Here is a 16775-nt window from a genome sequence, read left to right as displayed (position 1 = left end):
AACGCCCTGTCTGTTTTGGTGCCCTGGCAACTTTCTCACCTCTGGAGCCAGTTCTTCAGCAGACGGCTGAGGGTCTACATACATGCTCCCTGTGCCCACCTCTGGGAGCAGGGGCTGCATGTGAGCAGTTCTCCGAGCAAGCAGCAGCACAGCATCTGGAAGACAGACTTGTTGAGAAAGGAGAGGAACAAATGAGGTTGCCTGTAGAGTGGGTGGAGCCTGAGGGGTCAGGAGGCGGAGCCTGGTAGTGGTAGAGCCTACTGAGGCCTGGCTGGAAACAGGGGTGGGGCCTAATGGCGCCCAGGGCAGGAACCAGAAGCAAAAAGGAGACCAGGCTGCTGTCTTGTACCTGAGGGCTCCCCTTCGGGGCTTTACTCCTTTTCTCAGTGCTCTGAGAAATTGTTGGCACCTCAGTGAGGCACTGAGACTTCTGTGGTACCTGCCACAACGGTAATAAAGTGCCAGTCTGGTTGGTTTTTTGAAGCTTTGCCTTGAGACCTCTCCTGTGACTCTTTGGAGAGGTTGGTGCGCTGTGGCCTAGATGCCAGCATGCTCGTTCTCTCTCAAGCATCCCTGCACACACACAGACGCACGCACACACTTTTATGGTGACAGCAGCAAGAGTAATACTCGCGGCAAAATGGAAGGCAGTGAAATGCCCAGATTTGAAAGAATGGAAGGCTAAACTGAATGAATATGCGACCATGGCAAATTTAACATTTTTTATACACAATAGGCCTATTTTAGAATTTCAAGAAAAATTGAAAGCTTTTTTTTATTATATAGCTGAAAATCAAGACTAAGGCTGATTCCGCACACTTTGGATAATGCACTTTCAATGCACTTTATCAATCGTTTGAGGTGGATTTTTTGTTCCGCAAATGAAAAAATCAGTTCCAAATGATCTATAAAGAGGATTGGAAGTGCATTATCCAACATGTGTGGAATCACTGTAAAATTAAACTAAAAGAGAATGACAGAAAGAAAAACGTGGGTAATGCATATCAATAGATATGAAGACAGATGGGAAGGAGAGAAGATATTAAATAGAAGTGAAATATTGAAAAGTAAATTTAAGTAAGTTCTATAATGTAAGATTTGATTATGAAAGATTATAGATTATAAATTTTATGTTTGTATGAAATTAAACGAAACTAAAAAAGACACACATACATTCACCCCTCAGCCAGGGAGGAGAGCGGGCTGGAAGTGAGAGACGAGAGCAGGCACGTGTTCCGCAGGGCCTTTTGCTGCTTATGTTGGCGCTAAACCTGAGCAGGTGTTTCTTTCTCCTTTTGTACCAGGAAGCTGGGGGGAACCATCGATGTGATTGGTGGACAGGCAGGCACCATCAGAAGGGTAGAAGGAAGGCGTCGAGATAAGCATGCCTCTGAGGAGAACCCCATTCAGGTAAGGATTCCTTTGCACAGACCTGAGGAGCGTTGGTTTGGAGTCTAACTTGGTGTTTGTATAACCTGTTTTGTTCAAGGAACTACATCAAATGAATAGATAGATCTAATTTGAGAACTGGAAGAGTTCATGTCTATGACAGTGTGATCCCACCTTGTGACACTTACATTGATAAAAATAACAACGAACAAACTTGGAAAAAGAAAACATCTTATTTGGAACAATACAACAATAAAGCATATACAACAATCATGTAACAAAACAGGCCTGTTTTGCTCAAGCAGACCCAGGTCCCAGTCTTTCTGACACCTTCTAGCCAGCCCCTTGAAATGCAGCAACTTGTAGCTGTGCTCTGCATTGGGATGCATTGACCTGGAAGTTACAGCTGGTCTAGAACACAGCAGCATGCGTCCTTATTGGAACGCCTATCCGAGCGCACATTCATCCTGTGCTGTGCCAGCTGCACTGGCTCCCAGTGGAGTTTCAGATCCGGTTCAAGGTGTTAACCGTGGTGTTTAAAGCCCTTCACGGACTGGGACCTGCATACCTGCAGGACCGCCTCTTCCATTACGTCTCCTGCAGGGCATTGCGTTCTGCAGACAAGCAACCCCTGGTAGTCCCCAGCCCGAAGGACATCTGTCTGGCCTCAGCCACGACCAGGGCTTTTTCTGTCCTGGCCCTGGCGGAATGCTCTCCCATTGGAGATCCAGGCCCTGCGGGACTTCTTACAGTTCCGCAGGGCCTGTAAAATGGAGATGTTCTGCTGGGCCTTCAGCTGAGTGCCAGCGTGTGTCCCCCTTCTTCCATGAAAGACTGCCACTTTTTCTGGGGCTGCCCTTGGCCATCTGCTATGCCCATATACAGACTCCCAAATATTTATTTAATTAGCCTGCAGCTGGACTATTTTAATGACTTTTAAAGATTATTATTGATTTTATGGTTTTGATGGATTCACTGTGTTTTATGAAGGTTGTTAGCCACCCTGAGCCCATTTGTGGGGAGGGAGGGGTATAAATCAAATCAAATAAATAAATAATAAATAAATGTCTTCTGTTCTTCACAGGATTCTATGACATTAATAGAAAATTCATAGAAAGGAGTGTTTCTGAGGAGAGAGTGCTTCTCCCTGCAGTTTCAGGCCCTCCTGTCTCTCAGGGAAAATTCATACATATAACATTCATTTCAAATAGTCCCAACCAGGGCTTTTTTTCAGCAGGAACACATGGAACGGAGTTCCGGCACCTCTTGAAAATGGTCACATGGCTGGTGGCCCCACCCCCTGATCTCCAAGCAGAGGGGAGTTTAGATTGCCCTCCATGCTGCTTTGTAGCATGGAGGGCAATCTAAACTCCCCTCTGTCTGGAGATCAGGGGGCGGGGCCACCAGCCATGTGACCATTTTCTCCTAGGGTGATTTAAACTTTTAAAAACTCCCTTGTTCCAGCTGATCCAAAGTGACATCATTGTGTGGTCCTGGAAGCATGTATGCACTTTGCGCGTGCGCATGTGGTACCAGGGGCACCACCTCCTGCCAGCAGTTGCCCCTTGTGCCGGCAACCCTCTGAGTTCCACCACCTCTTTTCCCAAAAAAAAGCCCTGATCCCCACAATAATCAAAATACAACTAACAGCCAATTAATATAAACACAATCCTCCCTTCCAGTAATAAGTATAAGAAATTCTCATACCTACGACATTAATAGAGAGTTCGTGAAAGGAGCATTTCTGAGGAGAGAGTGCTTCTCCCTGCAGTTTCAGGCCCTCCCGTCTCTCAGGGAAAATTGCGCCTTTTTTTCCTTATAAGGAATACCCCAACTCTTTATCTCCCTCTAGTGGACAAGGGTTGCATTTGGATGAAAGCTCAAACCTTAATCTGATGTCACTGGCAGGCAAGTTTCCTTAACTGTCTCTCATGTTATGTCTTAAAAATTATTCTGTGCGTACTTTGTTTGGTGTAATCATATTTCATGTGTGTTAGGGTGATGAGCAAGAAATGCTGAGAAAGTGTATTCAGTTCCCTGGGTTGCAAGTTTTAACAAACGTGTGCATCTGGGTGCATGCATTTCCCCAGCTAGGAGTCTATCCACATGGCAAGATTTAGCTTATCTGTCTTCTGAAATTTTCCTGCTGCAATTCTGCCCTTCCTTGATTTATGTATTTCTATATTTCTATCTTGCCCCTTGATATTAAAATTGGTTGCCCAGCTATAATGTCACAGTGCTTGACTGATTCAGTGCTTGAACTCCAGAATCTGTTAGAAATGTGTCTCCAATGGACCTGAAGTCCCACAGCCCCAAAGATGACTATATGCCTCTGTTAGACTTCTGGGACTGAAGTCCCCCTCCCCCGCCCATTACAGACAGCAGTGCTCACCCCGTTGACATCTGAGATGATAGCAGGCATTGCCCTGCTTCTTCAAGTATATTGTCACAACCATCATGGCTAAAACCATGATTTCTTCTTAAACAACAGCTGCATCCTGAGCCCAAAACTGTCCCACAGGCTTCTTGTGTCTGCATCACAGCAGAACTGCAACTCTGTTTGTAGCGTATGTGCAAGTTCTGAAAGAGGGAATGAGCTGAATTGCAATTTTTTAATTTCATTTATACTTCATTTATACCCTGCCTTTCTCACTAGTGGAGATTCAGAGTGGTTCACATTTTCTCCCATTTTATCCTCACAACAGTCCTGTGAGGTAGCTTAGACTAAGGCCCATTCCGCATGGCACACTTTAAGCTGGCGCTTCCGAGTATTCACGCCAATCGGTGCTGAATCAGCTCGGGTTTCTGGCATTCCGCACTGCACAACCTCAAGGTGATTTGGTGTCTGCTTTCTTATTCTAGATGAGTTGAGATGTGTCTGTTTGAAGCTGCGTTTTGTGGGTGCTGGAGCCGATGTCGCTCTTTAAAAAAAATTAGTGCATGCATCATTACGTTGCAATGTTGGAACCCAGTGTCTCTACCTGTCTCTCTATTTGCTAATTAGGTGGACCCTGGCCCACCAATTTTTTTTAAATTCCAGAGAGGCAATTGGTGGTGGAGTCCTGGGGGGGAAACCTACAAAGCATTTTTCGCGCTGGTTCCACTAGCTGCTAGCAGATTGCTCTCATGTGGTTTGAATTGCCTGCTTGATGCAAAATGGCGCCTCTCTGCCAGAGCAAAATGTTAAAATGGCATTCTCATTGGCCTCCTCACATCTTGTGACCGTCTTCTGGGATGAGGAAGGCAGATTCTTGAGACGAGTCCTCCACCTAATTCCAAATCATCGTGAACATGAGCCCCAGTTGTAAAGAAAGGAAATAAAAAAATAAAGCCAAGAAGTGATCAGTGGGGAATGTGGATTGCTGTCAGGGAACAGGACGGACGTTGAGCTTAAAGGGGTAGAATGCACGAATGTCACAGTGTTGCGACTCTCCCCTAATTAAAAGAAAAGGGGTTGGATACTCAGTTGCTTGGGGCTTGTTTCTAACACCAAAGAGTTGGTCAGATGATAAAAATGTAATTTGTGGGCACATTTTGTAATGTTACGAATTTGCAGTCTTGATTTCACAAAACAGCCATATGAGAAATGACATTGCAGCATTACGGCCCTTCTCTTTTTTTAAAAAAAAAAAATAGAGTGTATGTGGTGAGCTGGGGAGAGAAGGAGTGATTTCCACCAGGTGGCCAACCACTCAGCGCCTGGGGAAATGAAGGGAGGGGGAGAGAAGCTGCACAGGAGTAAGAATTCTGTGCACACATAAGAAACAGCAGCAGCGACTCAAAAGCGATTTTAAAAAGTCGCCTTAATGTACACAGGTAAAAGTCGGGGGAAATCTGATTCTACATCTCATTTCTCCTTTTCTCTTGTGGAACTCTGGAGATCGAGAGAAGGAGAATGAAATCTGAATCACTGTAAATTGGCCGTGCAGAATAGGCCTGAGAGGGTGTGAGTGGCCCAGGGTTTCCCCAGAGCGGGAATTCAAACTCGGGCCTCCCAGATCCTAGTCTAACTCTAACCAGCACACCTCTGTCCTTGTGTTGAAAGGTTCTTGGGGATCATGTGAACAAATCGCAACCCCCTCAGCAGCCGCAGCAACCGTCACAACCACAGCAGCCTCCTCAGCAACAGCCGTTTGCACCGCCCGCGGGTCCTCCACCGCCCATTGGTGGCCCACCTCCACCCCACTTTCTCCATCCGCCACCACCACCGGTGACTTCCGTCCCACCCCCTCTCCATCCTCCAGGTAGGTGCAGGAGAGCGTGGACAGTTTGCAGATATTTCCAGGTCCCTAAGTATCATCTGAAATCCATTTTGGCTCTTGATAGGCCTCTGATTGGGAGAGAGTTGAGTAGCTGTCCTAGGACTACCCAGTCCTGTGTTCTCCCAAGTGGAGCTTCCCCCATGCTTTTGATAACTTTAACTGTACAATTAAAATTGGAAGCAAGCTTACCTCTTACACAGGTTTACTTTTGAAATATTTAGGAATAAGTGTAGGTCAGTATGGGTGTACCAAGATTTATTAATTCAATCTGAGGGGCCAAGGGCAGACTCCTCTGAGGGCAGGTAATTCTGTAGTGTATCTGAATAAAATGTGACCAGTCGAGAAATACAGCAGAATGATCTGGCCTTAGAGGAGGCTTTTTGGAAGGAAGCCGTGTCACAGCAGTGACTATACAGAGTTAAGCAGGCACCCGGCACTGTAGATGGGCACGTGTGTGTGTGTGTGTGTGTGTGTGTGTTAAGCTCACAAGAACTTTTAATTATTGAATTTATTCCTTGTGGCACGTTAAAAATTCTTGCATGGCACTTGGGTGTAGAGGTGTGTGATCCAGGTTCAGAACTGGGTAAAAAAACCCAGATTTTTGCCAATCTTAGTTTCTGGATCAAATTAAAGAATAAATCCAGGCTAATCTGGGTAAATCTGGGAAACTTGGTTTCAGCCTCTTGTCTGGATGTTTTCCTGTTTTCTCCTGCCTTTTCGAAGAGGGGAGGGGGAGTGAGGCAGAGGGAAGTGAGTGGCTAATCTGTACAGGAGCTCTCGTCTGCCTGTCTTCTGTGAGTGACACAGGTTCAGTTGGGCTAAGTTGCAACAGTGTCCCTTGCTTCAGTTTGGTTTGGGTGGAATTCTCTTTACCGTGATTCTCTGGTTTGATGTTGGTCCACTTGCTTCAGTTTGGTTTGGCTGGTGTGGGGGGGGGGGGGAGCGCTTCCATTTCCTTGCTCAGTTTGGTTCTGTTGGGCTTTCTCTCAACTGAGCTTGCTTTTGGGAATGTGCCTCCCTGGCCGTGGCAGCCTTTGCCCCTATGTGTTTCTGCCCAAGAAGCAGATTGGAAACTTTCCTGCCCTAGGAGACTGGCTGTGCACCTTCTTCAGGAGGCACTTGGCTTTGTGGGGTGCTGTTGGGCTTTCTCTGGGTTGAGCTTGCATTGGAGAGTGTGCCTCTGGCCAGGGGCTGCCCTGGTCCCGGTGTGTTGCTGCCTGACAGCCTGCTTGGAAATGTTTTCCCCATAGGAAATGATGGAGAGTGGCTGAGGGCACCTTTGTCAGGGGCCCATAGAATTGTACCCCTGGGTCCCATATTCCTGAAACTTGGTGGGGGGTGTCAGGCTATGGATGACAGGATACGGCAGGCAGATCCCTGGACCACTGCAGCAAGACACAGGTTCTTGGCTAAATGGTTTTTTATTCAGAAATCAGATCATTTCCATATATATGTCCATAGGACTACTCAGAAGCAAGGTCAGCATCTGAGCAGTAAGAGTAGAAGTTGATAGGAATGACATCATGTGAGAGAGACGTCTCTTTTAACATTCAAGTCTGCTCCTTTCCCCCCTCCGAATCATAAACAAGATTTTGGCGCCAATCTTGTATGAGAACGTTTCACATATTTGTAATATCAAGTTGAGTCACTAGGAAGCAAGACATAGCAAAGTCTGAGAGGGAGTGGCATACAAGGTCAGAAATACTGGAAGCTGTTTCAGTTTGTTAGATAAACACCTGTGAAAGCCTGCGAAAGAAATAGTTATGGCATGGGTGAAATGACGTTGAGTTACAGCAGGATACATTGGTTCAGAACAATAAAATTGGCATGGATGGGGCTCAGACATGACGGGGTGGTGGTCCTTATTGGAATGTCAGAAATAGGTTCTCTGCAAATTTGGTGAAGTTTTCTTGAAAAACGCCCCTCCCAGGCCTCCTTGTTAGTTTTTCCCATAGGAAATAATGGCTGGATAAATCCAGAATTCTCTAATCTTGCTGAACTGGATCAGAGAATCTTTCCTGGATTCTAGATTTTTTTCAGATCCTTGAAACCCGGATCCAGAGTTCCCAGAATTTTTGGGGGTGCACACCTCTACTTGAGTATATCTCAGCCTATTCTTTGGGAGTTTGAGCGGCAATTGTTTATAGCTCGTGCAGAGCCTTTCATGATCTGTGACTTTGAGGCTGGAATATTGGGGGGAGCTTTATTAATGGCATGGCCAAAGGTGATCTCTTTCGACTAGTTTTGCCACACTTGATCCAGTGCATGGCTCACGAGTCAGCATGGCACAGCTGAGTTGCACTGATAGGTTGCACAATTAACGCAAGAAGCTATGCAGGTACAAAATCCTCCCAGAGAACACCTTTATCCTTTTTTTTTTTTTTTTTTGAAAATTTTTTTATTGGGTTAGGATCATATATTTACACATCACAGTCAATTTTCCCATTTCCCAATTTCTAACCCCCTCCCTTTCCCCCCCTTTTTTGTTGACTTCCAACAGTTTTCCAACCCTTTGTCCCTTTTCCCTTACTCTTTATATATTCCTCTATCTAATCAAATATATATTCTCCTTTTATTCTGAGCAATACTTCTTTAACTATTTTTAATGCTCTGTACCCATAATGGATAAACAATTTATCCCATAATTCCGTTTTCAAATATTTCTGTATAACGTAAACTATATAGACTATATAAACTATATAAGCCATACAATCATATAAATCAACCGACTTAACTTATACTCTATATATTATTCATTCTATCCTCTTCTTTCTGTTTTAATTATATTTGTTTACATTGATATTTTATATATGATATCAATCAATTTGACTCATATATACCTTCATATAAACATATTCAGTTTGGTACATTATACAAAATCAGAAAGAAAATATTATTAGTTAGTCAATCCTTATAGTTAACCCTTATGATTAGTTATTTTCTATCAATATTCTATTTATTATTCTATATATATCAATCTAATAACATAACTGCTTAGAGATTCATTTTTACCTCTTCTCCCCCCCGGTAAAGTCACCCCCCTCTGCATTTTATTATACTTCAATAGTTCTCAAACTGCCACAATTCTCCTCCCACCTCCCATTTCTTCTCCAAATATTGTTTCAGCTTCTCCCAGTCTGTGTTAAACTGCCCTGAGTCCAGATTTCTCAGTTTTCTTGTCATCTTGTCCATTTCTGCCATATACAGCAATTTGTAAATCCAATCTTCAATAGTTGGCACTTCTTGTACTTTCCATTTTTGCGCATACAAAAGTCTAGCTGCAGCCGTCATGTAAAATATCAACGTCCTTTGATGGGCTGGAATTCCCTCCATTCCCAGGTTTAGTAGCAGGAGTTCTGGGTTCTTATTTACTTGAAATTGTAAAATCTCACTCATTTCTCTTATTATTTCCCCCCAGTACTGCCTAGCTACCTCACACGTCCACCACATATGATAGAGGGAGCCCTCGTGCTTCCTGCATTTCCAGCATTTATTAGAAGTGTTCAAATTCCCTAGCGCAATCTTCTTTGGTGTCATGTACCAACGATAAATCATTTTGTAAATGTTCTCTTTAATATTAGTACATGTCGTTATCTTCATTGTAGTCTTCCACAAGTATTCCCATGCCTCCATTGTTATTTCTTTGTTGAAGTTTATGGCCCATTTCACCATTTGTACTTTAACTATTTCATCCTCAGTATACCATTTCAACAGTACTTGGTATACCTTGGATATTCTTTTCTTGTCCTCTTTAAAAAGGGTCTGCTCTAGTTCCGAATTCTCTGTTCGTATACCTCCCTTTACAGAGTCCGAGTTATATAAATCTCTAATCTGTCTGTACTGGAACCAGTCGTAATAAGGTGATAGTTCCTCCTGAGTCTTTATTCTGAGTTTAGATGCTTCAATTCTAGTTATTTCTTTGTAAGTTAAACATTGTTGCTCATTATCAACAGCGCTCGAGTCTATCACCTCATATGGAACTACCCACAAAGGGGTTCCTTCTTGTAAATAGATTCTGTACTTCTTCCAGATTGTATATAAACTTCTCCGTATATAATGATGCAGGAACATCGAGTTCGCCTTTACTTTATCATGCCATAGGTATGCGTGCCATCCAAATATTTTTTTATATCCCTCTAGAGCTAGTAGTTTCTTATTCTTTAACGTCATCCACTCTTTCAACCACACTAGGCAAATTGCGTCATGGTAAAGTCTTAGATTGGGCAGTTGCATTCCGCCTCTTTCTTTTGCATCTTGTAAAACTTTCATTTTCACTCGAGGCTTCTTGCCTGCCCATACAAAGTCTGATATTTTCCTCTGCCATTTTTCGAATTGCTTAGAGTCTCTGATGATTGGTATTGTCTGTAGCAAAAACATTACTCTTGGTAACACATTCATCTTCACTGCTGCAATCCTTCCCAACCATGACAAATTCAGTCTGTTCCATTTGATCAGATCTCTATCTGAGTCCATAGTTTTTCATAGTTGTTTTTAAATAAGTCTATGTTCTTTGCAGTCAGTTCAATTCCCAAATATTTCACCTTATTTGTTACTTCACATTCCGTTATTTCCATTAGCGATTGTTGTTTTTGCTTAGTCATGTTTTTGCATAATACCTTTGACTTCTTTTTATTGATATAAAAACCTGCCAGATCCCCAAACTCCTTAATCTTATCTATCACTTTTGGCATGTTCTCCATTGGGTCTTCTACAATTAACATTATGTCATCCGCAAATGCTCTGACCTTATAAGAATAATCCTTTATTTTTATTCCACGGATTTCTTCATCTTGTCGTATTTGTATCATCAGGATCTCCAATACCAAAATGAACAACAGCGGAGACAACGGGCAACCTTGTCTTGTTCCTTTACTTATAGCTAATTTCTTAGTCACTTCATCATTCACCACAATTGCTGCATTCTGGTCTCTGTAAATTTCCTTAATTGCTCTAATGAATCTTTCTCCCATTTGTAGCTTTTCCATAGTGGCAAACATAAAGTCCCAGTTTAAATTATCAAACACCTTTTCAGCATCAACAAAGAAGAAACCAACCTCCTTATCACAACGCTTATCATAGTATTCAATAGCATTTATCACTGTCCTCAAGTTGTCTCTGATTTGTCTGTCTGGCAAAAAGCCTGCTTGTTCCTCCTCAATAACTTCCGAAAGCCACTCCTTCAGTCTCTCCGCCAGTATCTTCGCAAAGATTTTATAGTCATTATTAAGTAGCGATATAGGTCTATAATTTTTCACGTTTGTCAAGTCTTGGCCTTCTTTAGGGATCAGTGATATATTCGCTTCATTCCAGGTACCTGGAATCCGTTGATCCTTTAAGACTCCGTTGATCACCTCTTTTAGGAATGGTGCCAGTTCATTGGCCATTGTCTTGTAAAATTTAGCCGTAAGTCCATCTGGCCCTGGCGCCTTTCCCAGATTTGCAGATTGTATTGCCTTACTTATTTCCTCATCCGTTACTTCATTATTCAGTCTATTTCTCCAAGCTTCCGAAATTACTGGGAGTTTCACTTTCTCCAAATATGTCGCTATTGATTCTTTATTCACCTCTTTCTTATTGTATAACTTAGCGTAAAATTTGTAAAAGGCTCTACTAATGGTAGTCTGTTCCAGATACGTTTTATTGTCCTCACATATTTTGTTTATTATTTTCTTTTCCCTTCTCTTTTTTAGTTGCCATGCCAAATACTTCCCAGGTTTATTTGCTCCTTCAAACACTTTCTGATTCAGTCTTTTAAGGTTCCACTCCAATTCTTTATTATTCATTGCTGTCAGCTGTTCTTGAAGTATTTTAATTTCCTGGTATAATTTCTTTTTCCCTGGTCTCTTTTTTAACTGTATTTCTTTGGCTTTTATTTTCTCCTCAATCTCTTGTCTCTTCTCCTCCTTCTTTTTTCTCACTCTGCCATTTAAGTCCATTAGTATGCCCCTTATTACCGCCTTGTAGGCATCCCAAACTTTGTCAGTTGGTACTTCTTTATTCACGTTATATTGTATGAAGAACTTTGTCTCTCTTCTCAACATCTCCACGTTCTCTCCTTCCTGTAACAAGTCCTCATTTATTCTCCATGCTTTCCTTTTTCTCCTCCTCCCTAATTTCCACATGATTGGATTATGATCTGAGCCTACCATCGGCATTATTTCTACCTCCTTAGTCCATAACGCTAAGTCTTTTGAGGCCCAGATCATATCAATTCTCGATAGTGTACAGTGTCTTGAAGAATAAAAAGTAAATTGTCTACTTTTAGGATTTTCTCTTCTCCATACATCTTCTAAAGTCTCCTGTTGTATCAGCTCAAAAAAAAGCTTTGGTAACAATCCTCTTTTCTTTTGTACAGTTGATGTCTTTTTATCTAGTTCCAAGTTCGTCACTCCATTGAAGTCTCCAGCAAGAATTATCTGGTCGTATGAAAGATCATCTAATTGCTTCCTCAAATCCTCAAAGAAGCACTCTTTTGCACCGTTAGGTGCATAAATGAGAACACCTTTATCCTGACAGTATCTTTTTAAAATCAAACCTCAAGCTTCCATCCTATAAGCACTTATTAAGGTCTGTTGAGAGTGATGGATTTTATGCCTCTGTACAGGATTGCAACAACCTACGAAAAGTCATATGGACAAAAAGCACTAATACAGTCTCTTGTTTCTCTGGAGTAACAGAATAGGGAGGGGCCATAGCTCTTGAGCAGAGAACAAGATTGGATTTCTCCAGTGAATCAGGTCTTTGGTCACAGGACTAGGAAATGATTTTGGTGTAGGCTTCACAGCATTGCTGCCTCTCAGACTAAATGGGCCGCTGGTCTCATTCTGGAAACGGCAGGTGTTTGTTCTGACGACAAACAGCAGGTGTTTGTCTGACGATGCATCTGACAAAGAGAGCTGTGGTTCTCAAAAGCTTATGCTACAATAAAGTTGGTGAGTCTTAAAGGTGCTACTGGACTCTTTATTATTTTGCAACTGCAGACTAACATGGCTAACTCCTCAAGGTTATGATTGCTTGTTACAGCAGAACTGCTGTTAATATTTTTATCCAGCTTTTCAAATTTGCTTTCCAAGGGGACTCAGGGAATCAGAAGACCCTACACCATGATCATTTCAGCCCCCTACACCTGTTCATAGGGGAGAGGATTCTTAATTAGACGTGGGCACAAACAGCATTACGGACACAAAAAAGCCCATGAACAGCCTGTTCGGCTGTTTGCAAAAAAGCTGTTTGTGAGGCCCCATTCTAAACGAACAGGTGGTCCTTGCAAGCCTCATTCCTTGCTGTTCGTCAAGCCAGACAGTCTGGCACCTGCAATCAGTTCCCATGGCAACTCAGGCAGGGGTTGTCTGAACCCCTGCTGTTGCCCTGGAAACCCGGAATCAAAGATTCCCAAAGCTGTTTGTATAGCTTTGGGAAGCTTCGGAGTTTAAATGCCCGTTTCTGTGCTGCTGCTCAGCTGCACGGAAAGGGGCATTTAAAGCCCTGAATCAGCTGCTGTTGGGGGCTTCCCCGACGAGCTGCTGAGTGCCGGCTGCCCCTCTCCGGGTGCAACAGGTGTCAGAGGGACGAGGAGATTCTCCTCGACCTTCTGACACCGGGCAGAAGCAGCCCAGCGCACTTGCTCTCCCAGTGGGAGGGGGGAGAATCCATCCCTCTCAGCACAAGGACAGTTGGCGCTGCCAGGCTGCTTCTGCCCGGAGTCAGAGGGACAGGGAGAATCTCCCCGCCCGGCTCACACAGGGTAAAAAGCCCTGGGGGTGCCAGGTCTGCCGGGTGCGAGCAGGACGGGGAGAATCTCCCTGCACCGCTCGCACAGGACAGAAGCAGCCCCGGGGCACCGGCTCTGCCAGGTGCAAGCAGGACGGGGAGAATCTCCCCGCACCACTCACACAGGGCAGAAGCAGCCCAGGGCGCCGGCTTTGCTGGGTGTGAGTGGGACGGGGAGAATCGCCCTGCACCGCTCGCATGGGGAAGAAGCAGCCCCAGGGCGCCAGCTCTGCCAGGTGTGAGCGCGACAACCAGCGGGACAGTACCGGAACAGTCAGCACCACATGGCTTCTTCTGCCCGGTGCAAGAGGGACACGGGAGAATCTCCCTGTCCTGCTCACATGGGGCAGAAGCAGCCCCGGGGTTCCAGCTCTGCCGGGTGCGAGCGGGATGGGGAGAATCTTCCTGTCCCTCTTAGCACCGGGACAACCGGCACTGTGTGGCTTCTTCTGCCTGGTGCAAGAGGGACAGGGAGAATCTCCCTGTCCCGCTTGCGCAGGGCAGAAGCAGCCCCGTGGTGCCAGCTCTGCTGGGTGCGAGTGGGACGGGGAGAATCTTCTTCTGCCCGTTGTCAGAGGGACTAGGAGATTCTTCTCAACCCTCTGACACCAGGCAGAAGCAGCCCGGCGCGCTCGCTCTCCTGGTGGGAGGGGGGAGAATCCGTCCTCAGCACCAGAAGATTCGGCGCTGCTGGGCTGCTTCTGCCTGTAGTCAGAGGGACAGGGAGAATCTCCCCGCCCGGCTCGCATGAGGTAGAAACAGCCCCAGGGTGCCAGCTCTGCCAGGTGCGAGCGGTACAGGGAGAATCTCCCCACACTGCTCGGACAGGGCAGAAGCAGCCCGGGGGCGCCAGCTCTGCCAGGTGCGATTGGGATGGGGCGAATCTCCCTGCACTGCTTGCCTGGGGCAGAAACAACCCGGGGGCGCCAGCTCTGCCAGGTGCGAGCGGGACGGGGAGAATCTCCCCACACTGCTCGCATGGGGTAGAAGCGGCCCCAGGGGCGCTGGCTCTGCTGGGTGCAAGTGGGACGGGGAGAATCTTCTGCCCAGTGTCAGAGGGACCAGGAGATTCTCCTGGTCCCTCTGACACCGGGCAGAAGCAGCCCCTGCCGCCTGCCAGCTCATAGTTTAAAAGGTTCTTTAAAGGGCCAGGTAAGTGGATTAGAGGGGAGGGAGGACTAAGTGGGGGGTTCGGGGTGGGGGTGGAGGGGCTGCAGACCCCCACAAACAACGAACGTGTTCGTGACTGCATCATGTTCGTCAATGTTAGTTGTTTGTGGACGGCAACAAACCACGACCAGCGTGTTTGGGGTTTTTTTCGCGTTCGTGCCCATGTCTATTCTTAATTGGGGCTGGGTCCAGGGGCTTGCTGTTGCAAGACACGCAAAATACTTGTTACTGTCCTCAGTGCTCTTTTATTGTTTCATGTAGGTCTTCCGCCACCAGGTCCCATTCCAGGTATGTACTTCTGTTTACTTTTAACAACAGTAGCAACGTAGTTTGTCTGATCAGACTTTACTGTTGAATTGAGTCATTCAAGCTAAAGTATGTGAAATAATGTTGGGTAGCCTTGGGCTTGGCAGTCATTCTCAAAACATGGGGTGCCCCCCCCACCCCACAAATGGAATCATAAAAATACTTCAGAGGGTGCAAAATAAATTCCAGCAGAGAGAGGATTCTGAGATGTGAAGTCTTCATTTCATCTCCTCCCTCCTTTTGGGTGGGATCTGGGTGGGATGAATGCCACTGGACACTCACCAATTTTCAGTCAATTTGCTGACTGCCCTATTCCGGGAGCGATTTACAAGTTGATCCTGGAGAGTTTTAATGCACTGCCATTAAATCTAGCCTTTAAAAGGAATCCCTACTTACAGTTCATGGCAGTTGAGCACACATGGTTCAAACGAAGATGATACATCTTTATTAGCTAGATCTCCTGATGTACAAGTGGTAAAAAATCATGATGGCTTTCCATCCTTGCTTGAGAGAGATAAGAAGTTACAAAGACAGGAAAAGCGGTCATAAATTCACATAAGGCAGGAAGACATGCAGTAAAAATCTCAAATATCCTGCTCTCCCTAGGGAAAATTGCCTAAAAGTGGTTAGGAGACTACATCTCCCATCAGCCTGTCCTTTAAAGGCACAGGCTTCTATTAGAGTCTCTCTACACAGGACATCTTACACAGGGACGCTCAAGTGTAGGAGACGCAATGTTAGCCAGGAAGTGTAATTTAAAAAGATGGAACCAAAGACTGTCAATGTCACCTCTCTATACCAGGGTAGTTTTTAAAAAAAGATCTGGTGGAGATCTTTCCTCGGAGGGTTTGTTAATTCCATTTTTGCCATCCCAAAAGCTCTGTCAATTTTGCCTTGAAGATGAAATTAACAAACCTTCTGAGGAGCAATTTCTGTGGGCTCTGTCTTTTTAAACTATGCTTCCTGGCTAACATTGTGTGTCCCTGTGTAAGATGTCTTGTGTAGAGATATTCTCAAGAGTAAGTTGTTAAAGAACGGGCTGATTTCAGGACTGATTTCAATGACAGTCTCCCTCCTGAGCTGCTCTAGGGGCATAATGATCTTATTTTTTAAAGAAACTGGAGCATGCGGGGCCCAGAGGGCTAGTTTGCAGGCATCTCTTGTAGCCCTGTCTCTGGAGCTTGGCAGATCTGGATGGATACATGGATGGGAAACCACGTGGCAGCCCTAGAAGTGCAGCTCTGAAGAGAGATTGACATCCCAGCAGGGAACTTTCTGTCCTCTGTCCTCCCCATGATGAGAAGTGAAAGCTATGATGTGTGCTTTGTCATCACATTGCACGTTTCCCAGTTCTTCATTGGGAGGAGAAGGGTGGCTTGCAGGCTGGAGAAATGCACAATGTGGTGATGTTGGGATGTGGAGAAGCTTCGTCCAAGTTGCCAAAGGCTGCAGAGATGTCCTTTTTGCTGGAAGAGTGAGAGAGGAGTGAATTAAGTAATGGCTGGGCTGGGCCTAGAATGTTGTTATCTTTCAATGAAGGTGGCTTTCTTTACAGGGTTGTTCCCTCCGCCTCTCGCTCCACCACCAGCCCTCCTCATCCCGACACTAGATGGGTAAGTAAGACCAGAAAAGAATCCCAGGCCTAAACGGATTAGCTCCTCCATCCAGTATTACCCCTCAAAAGGCTGTGGGATTCCAGCAGCTGCCCCTCTGACCATCTGATTAGTTAGGGGTTTCGTAGAGTGGCCGTAGGGACCTGCTATAGACGTGGAAACAAAACGCCATTTGTAGGCAAGTCAGCATATTCCCCCCCCCCCCCCCGCGGGCCACTCTTGTCTTTGTCAGCTGCCTAATCTAGAGCAATGCTATGGGTGTCCT

General features: G+C 45.2%; 1 protein-coding gene across 1 annotated transcript in view; it reads left to right on the top strand.

The window, feature by feature from the left end:
- The window catches only part of LOC129341394 (pre-mRNA 3'-end-processing factor FIP1-like), a 61549-nt gene that overhangs the window by 36693 nt on the left and 8081 nt on the right, over window positions 1-16775 (top strand). The window contains exons 9-12 of the mRNA XM_054996568.1: window positions 1305-1410; window positions 5435-5633; window positions 14853-14879; window positions 16453-16510. Of these exons, the coding sequence (XP_054852543.1) occupies window positions 1305-1410; window positions 5435-5633; window positions 14853-14879; window positions 16453-16510 (390 nt within the window). The remainder of the gene's footprint in view (window positions 1-1304; window positions 1411-5434; window positions 5634-14852; window positions 14880-16452; window positions 16511-16775) is intronic.

The sequence above is a fragment of the Eublepharis macularius genome, chromosome 13 (assembly GCF_028583425.1).
Source record: "Eublepharis macularius isolate TG4126 chromosome 13, MPM_Emac_v1.0, whole genome shotgun sequence".
In the NCBI taxonomy this organism is placed as follows: Eukaryota; Metazoa; Chordata; class Lepidosauria; order Squamata; family Eublepharidae; genus Eublepharis; species Eublepharis macularius.
The sequence above is the reverse complement of the archived record's forward strand: the minus strand, read 5'-3'. Positions and strand labels throughout refer to the sequence as shown.